This window comes from Paramormyrops kingsleyae, chromosome 19 (assembly GCF_048594095.1).
Source record: "Paramormyrops kingsleyae isolate MSU_618 chromosome 19, PKINGS_0.4, whole genome shotgun sequence".
Lineage (NCBI taxonomy): Eukaryota > Metazoa > Chordata > Actinopteri > Osteoglossiformes > Mormyridae > Paramormyrops > Paramormyrops kingsleyae.
In genome coordinates, this window is record NC_132815.1 from 531623 (window position 1) to 542768 (window position 11146).

The 11146-nt window shown below is 45.4% G+C and overlaps 1 protein-coding gene across 2 annotated transcripts; it reads left to right on the forward strand.

The window, feature by feature from the left end:
• The first annotated feature begins 835 nt into the window (after positions 1–835).
• LOC111844384 (delta-like protein 4) lies at positions 836–9885 on the forward strand. 2 transcript variants are annotated; one of them, XM_023812817.2, is made up of 11 exons: positions 836–1304; positions 1439–1699; positions 1949–2006; positions 2548–2811; positions 4582–4642; positions 4850–4980; positions 6016–6185; positions 7054–7273; positions 7955–8684; positions 8986–9115; positions 9462–9885. In XM_023812817.2, the coding sequence occupies exons 1-11, from the start codon at positions 1251–1253 to the stop codon at positions 9465–9467; spliced, it is 2085 nt and encodes a 694-aa protein (XP_023668585.2). In that variant the 5' UTR covers positions 836–1250; the 3' UTR covers positions 9468–9885. The 2 variants fall into 2 exon arrangements, with proteins under 2 accessions (XP_023668585.2, XP_023668586.2); XM_023812818.2 differs by having other exon boundaries at positions 9007–9115.
• Positions 9886–11146: the final 1261 nt, after the last annotated feature.

Below are 11146 nucleotides of genomic sequence, written 5' to 3' on the forward strand. Positions count from 1 at the left end.
GTGCATTAAAAATTAAACATTCAATCCAGAAACTATTTAAGAATTTACATTTTTGACCGTGATAGTCCGTCAAATACATGACTGCAATTAAAAACATTCGTTTGTAATGTCCTGTTTTTTAAACACACAAACGAAATAAGCAGCCCTCGCCTTTTATGAATTATTTAGCAGAATGCCTTTTATATTAGTCACGACCCTTTTGTTTTTAGACAAATTCTTTCTAATTTCATATTAATAAAGTTAATAAAGCAATATCACACATTACCGAATTAATCGAATCGAATTACCTATAACTTTAATGTACCATCCATCAGTCTAATCGCTTATTACGAGGGCCCTAATGCTAATAATAATAATAATAATAATAATAATAATAATAATAATAATAATAATAATAATAATAATAATAACGAACGGAAAGGAAATACTAGAGGGAATGCAAAGGCGGGTAACCGAATTAGACTTGACTCATATAGTATAAAACATTCACGTACTATATAATTTTGTAATATACTTTCTACTAATCACCTTTGTTGTTGCAACATTTTATATAAATCCAAATAAAATGTTACTGGTAAAAGCCTGAACAATTAATAACATAAATATTTTATTATGTGCGTATCTCTTGTTCGTGAGGATTTGTGTGCTTATATTTATACCTTGTACGTCTAATCTTGTGTATAGCATATTTTTTTCTTCAAAAAGATGTAATTGTTAAGACATCTGCTTCGTTCAAAACCGCAGTGAGATATTACATCGTAAATGAGTTTACCGGAATAGTGAGTGCGTCTGTATTTGGGGGGGGTGTTGTTAATGTAAAGTGGGCGGGGTTTACAGATGGACAATTTATATAATGAGCTCGCGGACAGAAAGCATATATATATATAAACCACGGAGAACAACATGCCGTTTGCTTATAGAGACTGTGCGCCGGCAAAGAGCTTTTGTGCGTTTTTCTGAAGAAATTCAGAGGACATTTCCTCCTCGACAGTGCATAGGCCGCCTACTCCGTGATAATTGGGAGTGCAAAATAAGGAAAACGAAAAGCTCAGACTGGGTATGCGCATGTGAATAACTGGGATTTCAGATCGTCTGAAGTTCTTACAACTGGATGAACAATATTTGTTGTTGAAAATGGATGTGTCCACTTAAACTGTTGCTGTCAGTTTTAAAGTTTGCTGCGTGGACCTGGAATATAATCTCTCGGGTCTTTTAAAGACAAACTCGTCTGTTCTGGGGAAGTGGACAGGATGTCAGCTTGGCTCACCTTTGCGGTTGCATTTAACCCGATCGTTTTAGCACAGGTAAACTGACGTTGATTTTGAAGCATGTTTGCTGTTTTACAACATCTGTATTAGGCCTATGTAAAAAGCTAAATGTGTCTCTGTTATGTTCTGAATTAACGAAATGTCTTTAAATGATGTTCTTTTCTTTGAAGGTGTTCGAATCCGGTGTTTTCGAGCTTAATCTTCTTGAGTTTAAGAATAATATGGGGTTGCTGGCGAATGGCAATACGTGCAAACCAGACTGCAGGACTTTTTTCCGAGTTTGCCTGAAGAATTACCAGACTGTGGTGTCCCCAGGTAACTGTATCTTCGGCAGTGTCGTTACTCCCGTCTTGGGGACAAACTCTTTCAGCGCAACGGAAGGTGGCAGCGTAAACAGACTGATTCGCCTGCCGTTCACTTTCGGATGGCCGGTAAGATACATTATGCTACATTATGAAATTTTCAAATGCCCTCAGATTTCACTTAAAAATAAATAAACAAATACATTTAGCTGAGATTTTTTTTACCATGCAGAAGTCATTTGCATTGTTTTACCACGTCTGTTTCATAACTATACATGCTATTTTTCATACAATGTGTTTTAAGTTAATTTTATTGCAATATGCATTTAGAACACCATAAGACTTTTGTTTATTTGTTGTTTGTTTTAAAACTTCTAGGGGTCATTTTCTCTAATTATTGAAGCGTGGCATTCGCTTTTAACAGACGTACCTACCGGTAAGTGTTTTTATTTTCCCAGCAGAGGGAGAACTTTTTAATGTTTAACTTATGCAAGAAGTTCGAAATTTGAAATATCTTTCTTACTGTGTATAGACGTACAAGATTGTACTTCGTGGATTGTTTTTTTTTTTAGATTTGGACTTTATTCTTTTCTTATTTATTTCTGCTTTTTCTTATAATCCTGTAGTACGTCACATGGGCCTTTTGTGTTCTAGGAAAAAAAAAACAATTGCACTTCCTTTGAATTATTTTTGGCGTGGGAAAGAGATCTGTTCTTTGGCGAGAATACTTAACCTTGCCAAAATCTTAGGACTGCCTTTTCCTGTATTTTACACCTTTTACATTCCAACCGTGATTTAAATTTTAAGTATTTAATGAACGGAAATGAAAAATGAATCCAAACTGACCTAATTGCTCAAAGACTTTAACAACTTTAACATTATTTTATGCGATGAGTATAAAATGTTGATTCTGTTGACTAAATTGGTTACACTTCAAGTCCATCACCTAATGAATTGCATTGTCTTTTTTCTTTCAGGCCCAAATGACCCTGAGTTATTGATAAGCCTCTTTGCTATCCAGAGAAAGTTGGACGTGGGTGATGGGTGGCGTGAGGAGATGCAGATTGGGAGGCAGACGCAGCTCCGCTACTCCTACCGCTTTGTCTGCAGTGAGCATTACTATGGCGACAGCTGCTCCAGAAAATGCTCCCCCCGGGACGACCGCTTCGGCCACTATACCTGCACCGCAGACGGCTATATTTCCTGCCTCCCGGGCTGGAAGGGAGAATACTGTGTAGAGCGTAAGTGTATGGAAGGGGTGTGAACAGGAGCGGTGACTCACACGCAGGATACACGCAGGCAGAGGTGCTAGATGCGGCATCCTGGTATCGTACGGCTTACACGCGGGGTACACGCATGCAGACGTGCTAGATGCGGCATCCTGGTATCGTACGGCTCACACGCGGGGTACACGCAGGCAGATGTGCTAGATGCGGCATCCTGGTATTGTACGGCTAACACGCGGGGTACACGCAGGCAAATGTGCCAGATGCGGTATCCTGGTATCATACGGCTCACACATGGGGTACACGCATGCAGACGTGGTAGATGCGGCATCCTGGTATCATACGGCTCACACGCGGGGTACACGCGTGCAGATGTGCTAGATGCGGTATCCTGGTATCATACGGCTCACACGTGGGATACACGCGTGCAGATGTGCTAGATGCGGTATCCTGGTATCATACGGCTCACACGCGGGGTACACGCAGGCAGATGTGCTAGATGCAGCATCCTGGTATCATACGGCTCACACGCGGGGTACACGCAGGCAAATGTGCCAGATGCGGATTCTGGTATCATACGGCTCACACGCGGGGTACACGCGTGCAGATGTGCTAGATGCGGTATCCTGGTATCATACGGCTCACACGCGGGGTACACGCGTGCAGATGTGCTAGATGCGGTATCCTGGTATCATACGGCTCACACGTGGGGTACACGCGTGCAGATGTGCTAGATGCGGTATCCTGGTATCATACGGCTCACACGTGGGGTACACGCGTGCAGATGTGCTAGATGCGGTATCCTGGTAACAGACATTTCACAAATGCAGGGCCATCCAACAGCCTCCTTGCAGAGGCAGGCTCTCCAACTGGCACCAATTACCACTAATGCTTCACAGTCCAGATGTGCCATAATTATTATTATATTTAATTTTTTACCAGGGGTTGCTCGCCAGTTTGGGCTTCAGGGATGGTATTTTTTTTAAGTAGCACTTTTTTTTAAGTAGCAAGACACATAGACTAAATGTCTACCCCAAACCATTATATCTATAATAATATAATATACCCCGATTGGATGAATTTTACCAAAATCACTCCTGCCCCTACCCTGATCTGTAAGTTTTACTGCTGACACCCCCGGCTTTGATTAGAGATAAAATTCCATCCTATTTGTCTGTTGGCTCCAAAATTGCTCAGATGCCCCCCTTAGAGCCGCCATCCCCATGCCGGGGGGTCAGTCCACCCCGAAGAGCTTGATGTGGATTCATACAGAAGCTCCTAGAACCTCTCAAGGCTTGTGGAATATCTCAGTCACATATCCATCTCTTTAACTGCTATTCTACTGCTCTATTATATATGATTCATTATATTAATTATTGCAGAAAAGCTTGGCTTATTTGCTCAGTTCATTGAATAAAAACCAGATGCAAATACCACAGAAAAGGACAGGGCCCCTAACTTCACATGACCAGGTCCAGTCTTCCGTGGTGCTACACATGGAAATAATGAGAAACAGTCCAATTCAGCTCTCAGCTGGGATAAACAACATGCTTTCTACTTCATACGGGTTACGTTTCTAATTGGTTTTATGACAGCTTGGTTGGCAGTGAAAAAAAACAGATGGGCTACTGAGACGGCTAAACTGAAAGCAACTGTGGTGACTGCAGACTGAATCATCTCTATACATCTATCACTACTGATAACTTTATCTCTCTCTCTCTCTCTCTCTCTCTCTCTCTCTATCTATCTCTCTCTCTCTCTCATGCGCATTCCCCCCATCTGCAGCAATCTGTCTTGAGGGGTGCAGCAAGCAAAATGGAAACTGCTCTAGACCCGGTGAATGTCTGTAAGTTTGCTCCCAGTGCGTTTCTCACACATCTGTCCACTTGATGCTGTAGCTTTGCCCCTTCCAGATAGATAGGAGATGGAGATGAAACCTTGCCACTTGTGTCCTTCCTCGCTTAATCCTGAAATTATAAGTGCAGTGACTACAGATACCAGGAAAAGCAGCAAAAGGAAAATTTGAGTGTGATGTGGTGCTCTGTGGCGACAGGTGCAGAGATGGCTGGCAGGGCGCCCTCTGTGACCAGTGCAGGAAGTACCCCACCTGTAAACACGGCACCTGCCAACAGCCCTGGCAGTGCAACTGTGAGGAGGGCTGGGGGGGGCTCCTCTGTGACCAGGGTGAGTTGGGATGGGCCTTTTATTAAGTACCGATGATATCACTGATTTTACTCCTTCATCTGACACTTTTTCCACCACAGTGTGGCAAAACACAGCAGAGGACATTGACATTATTCATATCAACTGCTTATTTGACACATAAGAATAGCATTAATAAACAATTATAACCCATACAGCTCTGGGAAAAAATAAGAGACCACAGCACAATTCTTCGTTTCATTAATTTCTCAATTTATTGGTGTGCGTCTGTGAATTTTATGTGTGTGTGTGTGTATATGTATGTATGTATGCAAGCTCTGGCCTGACTCTTCCCTGCTCCTCATTGACGAAGGGCTTGTTTTATGAGTGTTCAGCCCTGCTTCTAAGAGCCAGTTATGAATTTTCTGAGCTGTGCACTTCACACAAGTAAATGTTTCCCATTCTTTTTGAAGGCCACTTGAGGTCATCCTCCGATTTATGGGACACTGTAGGATAAATTGACGGTTATCTCAGGCATTAAATAGTCACTTCTCCCTCTGTCTGGCTGGTTTTTGGTTATTGCCAGTGTCTCCTGCTTCACATTGTTTCAGTGTCTTACATACTTTGAACCTGGAAACAAGATGCCTCACAGCATAGCCTTGTGCCAGCAGAACTAGCATTAACTCAGGATTTTACAATGCAGATTGTTAAAAAATATGGAGCGGTCTCTCATTTTTTTTCCAGAGCTGTATCTGAACTGTCAGTCTCTGGAACGTAAGTAATTTCTTTCAATGCCCACAAGGTTATATTTATAAATGTCTGTGGCAGAGCAAGAGTGTAACTAGTCCAGATAAAACCTGCAGGGGAGGGTTCAGTGCAGCACTGGAATTTGAACCCTCACACTGCAGTCTGATCTCTGCTGTGCTGTGGCAGCTAAATGCTAAACGCAGTCAGTCAGATGCTTGGAAAAGGCCATAAATGCAGAATAAGGGAGAGACGAACCAGGAAATGTCACTGATCACCTCTCCGTCTGTCAGAGCTGCAAGGAAGATCACATGTTATCATGCACATTCGCAGATCTGAACTACTGCACCCACCATAAGCCCTGTCGCAATGGCGCCACCTGCATGAACACAGGCCAGGGCAGCTACACCTGCACCTGCCCACCTGGCTTCACCGGTGCCGACTGCCAGCTGGGGGCGCCGGAGTGCAGCAGCAGCCCCTGCCAGAATGGGGGGGAGTGTGTGGTGGGTGTCGGCTCGCACTCACAGCCCATTTCCCTTCGTAACTCTCGGAATGCGATTCGCATTTTAGGAACCAAAAGAACCAATTCCCTTTCTGCCAATGACCAGTGAAGCATGCAGTGGCACCAAGGAGTTGAATTTCATCTGAGTGCCAATAGGGAGCCAGTGAAGACTGAGAGAGATGTGACACAGGATCATTTAGGCTGAATGAGTATGAGACATTCAACTGCCTTTTGAATCATCTGTAGTGGTCTGACATGACAAGCTGGTAGACCTGCTAGTGGAGAGTAACCTGGACTAGAAGCTGAGCTGCAACCTCAGACAGAAATGGTATACAGGGTAAACCTGCAAGATTGGGAGAGCACTGGTATGTGCTCAGCAATGGACAGCTGGTCATCTGTCATCACCCCTCACTTCCTAGCAGACCTTTATAGAAATAGTGTGGTTGATTCAAGCCGAACAATGATGTTATGGTGGACGGTAAGGTTGGCAGGGAGCACAAGAAGCTCAATCTTGGAGAGATTAAGTTGGAGGTGATGGTCCCTCATCTATCCTGCATTGTCAGCTAAGCATGCAGATACCCGAGCATAGACTGTGGTGTCAACAGGAGAGAAGGTCAAGTACTGTAGATCGAGATGTCACTGGCATAGCAGTGGTAGGAGAAGCCATGAGACTGAGAGGTCATGTAAAGAGTGATATGGAGAGGACCAAGAACAGAGCCTTGGGGGACACGGTTAGTTACCTGATACAATGTGGGCACCTCTGTACGCCACTGGGCACCTCTGCACCCCACCCTCCTGCTGGATGTACTTACTGTCATTTTACAGACTGTCCAGGGCCCTGACACTGGCCGCTTTTGTTCTGTACGCAGGACCTGGAAGATGGCTACCGGTGCATCTGTCCAAGAGGCACGGACGGGGCCCACTGCCAGCACCGGCTGCTCACTTGTGCCGACGTCCCCTGCTTCCACAGTGGGAGGTGCAGGGACAAGCAGGGCGGGCAGGGTTATGTCTGCGAGTGCCCCTGGGGCTTCACCGGGCTTAACTGTGAGAGGAGGCTGGACCGGTGCTCATTGCTGCCATGTGCTAATGGTAAGCAGGCCAGGGCCTCTCACAGCATACTTATCACGGCGGCAAATCGGTGCCACTGCAGATCTGTTTGGGGGGTGGGGTGGGGGGTTCTGGTGACACGTCCCTTGTGCATGGCTAAACAAATGAATTGGTGTGGTCTGCTTTTTGTCACCCTCTGTACATCCAGCCAGACCGCTAAATGCCTGTTCTGAATCCTGTTACCCTTTCATGTTTTTCCCTCCCCAAGGTCTCCTTGAGTTGACGCTGGCCCAGCCGAGTCTCTATAAGCCCTCAGAAGGGGCCACTCTCCCCGTATTTGTCCTTGTGCTCTCCAAGCAGAGGAATCCTCACGTGGCCAGCTCGCCCTGACCGCTTAGTGCTGCTATTATGTGTAGGGCCCATGAGGGGAAACTTAATATGTAACTGGTGAAGTTCCTCTGGGGAAAGAACTGCGTCAGTGGCAGCCGCATTTCCTGCAGGTGTGCCGCTGCATGTGCTGGTGGTGAAGCCATTTTCAGAAACAAACATGGGTCCATCTACAGCTGGAACTATCACAGGTCTGCAGAGTGTGTGGTTTGAATTCTTAGTGAGTCATTAGTGTAAGACCATAACCACAATTTCTATGCATTTTCCGCCCCTTCCTGGAGACTAGCATTAATGCACTATGTGGCCACAGGGTAACAAGGTGTCTTGCCCCCCCAGGTGGCTGGTGCGTCCTTCAGAGCGGCCGGCCTGTATGTAGCTGTCCGGCAGGATTCACGGGTCCTCGCTGCGAGATCAACACCAACTGGTGCAATGGAAGCCCCTGTGCCAATGGGGGCACCTGCGTGCCTCAAGCCAAGGACTACAGCTGCGCCTGCCCCCCCGGGCACACGGGCCGGCGCTGTGACACACCAACCGAGCCATGCGTCGCCCAGCCCTGCCTACACGGCGGCACCTGTCTTGGCAACAGTACCGGCCAATCACCATCCTGCGTCTGCCCCACCCACTACACCGGCCCCAACTGCCAGTACCACGTCATGACCCTGCCTCTCGCTCCTAGCCAAGAAGAGCCCAGGAGCGCCCTCCAGTGGGCGGCCATGTCCATGGGAGTCGGGCTGGTCATCCTGCTGCTGCTGTTAAGCATGGTGGCTGTCGCACTGAACAAAATCCATCGGCAGCGAAATGAGGAGAGACGCGACGGCGATGCTGTGAACAACATGCCTCATGTGGACAAGGACAACCTGATACCCACCCTTCAGCTAAAGAAGACCAACGAGAAGGTCGCCGTGGAGGACGGCTGCACTCAGGGGAAATCCAACCAAAGACACAGCAGCTACCACTTGGACTACAACTCCGCTAAAGACTTCAAGGACGACTGGGCAGCTGGTGAAAAGAGACAGAGCAATGAAAGAAGGATAGGAGGGAAAATACCTTTAAGTAGAATGTACAGGTAAGAGGATTCTTACAGGAAACTGTCCCAGAAGAGTCCCACCCTGTCAATTGTAAGTACATCTAGTAAGTGTTTTTGTAGAAATGGGAACAGTTGGCCATATATCAGGAAAAAAATTGTCATTTTTTTGACTTCAGAAAAAGATCCAATGTCTTGAGGCTACATGATAATTAAACATTGACTGGAGAAATGGACATTAAATGTGTATGTGAATATTGCAGTTTTGTTACTATCTCTGCTGCTAAGCACAACTGCAGCGTGCAATAAAAATCTGTGTCATGTGTTTTAATTTGACCCACAGTGATGTGATTTGTGATTGCAGCGAGACGCCGAAGTGTAAAATATCAACAATATGCTCCCCTGGAGAGTCAACATATCAGGCTCTGTTTTTAATAGCAGACAGGAGTAACCGGTGTTTTACAGTAACTGAGGTGAATATGACCTTGTCCTCTAAATTTTGTTGGAGCCAGATTTATTTTTGTTGGAGAAAAGCTACTGAAACACTACTGTGTAACTAGGTTTCTTTGGCAATTCTTAAAATAAGAGCTATTATTTTTTCCTGAAGTCCACTTGCGTGCTCATGACTGTTGTCAGGCAGGCCTCTGTAGGAAGGTGGGGGGCAGGCGCACCATTCTGCTCTTCCTCTGCCACAGACAGGCCTCACTGTGACACCCCCACCGATTCTCTTTTGCTGGATAAAAAGGGTCACTTGTACTCATATGTATGCAGTGCTTCCTTTTCCTTTTGTGACACATTGCTTCCGCTCCCTTTCTTCAGGTTTAAACTCAGAAGGACTGAATAGAAGAGGCACCAAGGCGACAGCCCTCAGACCTGTTTACATGTGCGAGTGTGTGTGCAAATACTGTACATGTTGGAGATGTTGGAGTTAATAATGTATCGCTGCTCTTAAGGACTGAAGAGAATGGACACGTGTCACGTTAAGGCGACGTGATTTATTCATGGTAAAAATGTCCCAGAGACTAAACAAGAAAATTAATTTGGGTGATTTTGGCCCAAAAATCAGCCATGGAACAGCGACAGGAGACGTCGCTGATTGTGAACCCCTCCTATGCAAAACTATAACACAATAAACTGTTTCATCAAATATATGGTTAATCAAGTATGAGGTCTTAGGAAATAATTTGGACAGCTACCCATATTTTACACTTCATATGAATAAATCAAACACTTATAATGCTCAGTTTCCCTGCTTTTCATGGAACATATGCAATACAGTTTAAACACTCCAGCCTGAAAGATGACAGCGACCTTAAAGAAATAATGGTGCAGCCTGGAAGCACTTCGGTCACTCGCTAATAATAATGTACTACAGCCTTGCATTGACTTGCGTTCGGATTTGGGACCAGGCCCACTGCACTCAAGTCACTTTGGGTGTATCTCAGTATTGTAGCTGTCCATCGTGTACACATTACTGCATGCATACTGTATTACAGGTCAGACATGGGCAGTGCGTCATTGTATGGCTGGCAGCTCTGGCCTGCACCTGTTACTCTACGCTGTTACTCTACACTGTTACTGACTGTTACCCGCTAACATCCGCTTTCAGGCGTCTCTTGATCAGTGTGTATTATTTACTATGCACCTGAGAAGTTGGACGTGACTCAGTCAGGTGTCACTCCATGTAAGACTGTAATTTCATTTCAGTACTTCAGCAGTGTTTTAACAGATGATTTTGTACATAGTGCCTGTTTAAGGAACAAGTACCAAATGTAAATGGTATTATTTCAAACTCATAATCTCATGCTCTGGAAAAGTGTAATTTTTTTTGTTGTGTTGTAATTCTTGGACTATCAGTTTAGTGGCCCCTTCAATGCAGCATGCAGTCCCTCCTGTGCAACATGCAGCCCCATCACTGCAGCACACAGCGCCTCCCCTGCAGCATAGTTCCTTCAATGCAGCATACAACCGCTTCACTGTAGCACATAGCCCCCCCTGTGCAGCACACAGTTCCTTCACTGCAGCCATTGACCATCCCTTCACTGCATGGCCAGTGAAGCATCATGATGCCACTGACAATCAGGATGCGAAGCAGCACTGGCACAATAATCCCACACACACATAAGACAGATGAGCTGGTGTCGTCTGGACTATCTACAGAAACTTTTCTGCATTAAGCTGTTAATTGACCAAATAACATGTTTTTTCTTTTTGAAGTAATAAGTACAAATCAACAAATCAATCTTAACCATAAAAGAGAGCACTGAAATTCTGGTTTACAGTTATACCGCAGAGGCATCCACTTTCACCACAAAGGGGTCTGGTTTCTGGAGGATGGGTGCGGTCCTAAATAGGCAAGTGTCTCCAGAGCTGCCATGGTCATGGATGTGCACATCCCAGAGAATCGGTCTATGGTGGTCAGAATTGCTGTATGTCCCTGGGACCGAGGAATGTCCGTAATGAAGTCCAGGACCACGTGGGATGTGTGCCCCCCTGGATACAGC

Excerpts from the sequence above, each read along its gene's own strand:
- LOC111844384 (XM_023812817.2), top strand. The coding sequence starts at position 1,251 with ATGTCAGCTTGGCTCACCTTTGCGGTTGCATTTAACCCGATCGTTTTA. Across the intron at positions 7,274-7,954 it reads ATTGCTGCCATGTGCTAATG|GTGGCTGGTGCGTCCTTCAG; the intron begins GTAAGCAGGCCA and ends TTGCCCCCCCAG. Across the intron at positions 8,685-8,985 it reads CCTTTAAGTAGAATGTACAG|TGATGTGATTTGTGATTGCA; the intron begins GTAAGAGGATTC and ends TTTGACCCACAG.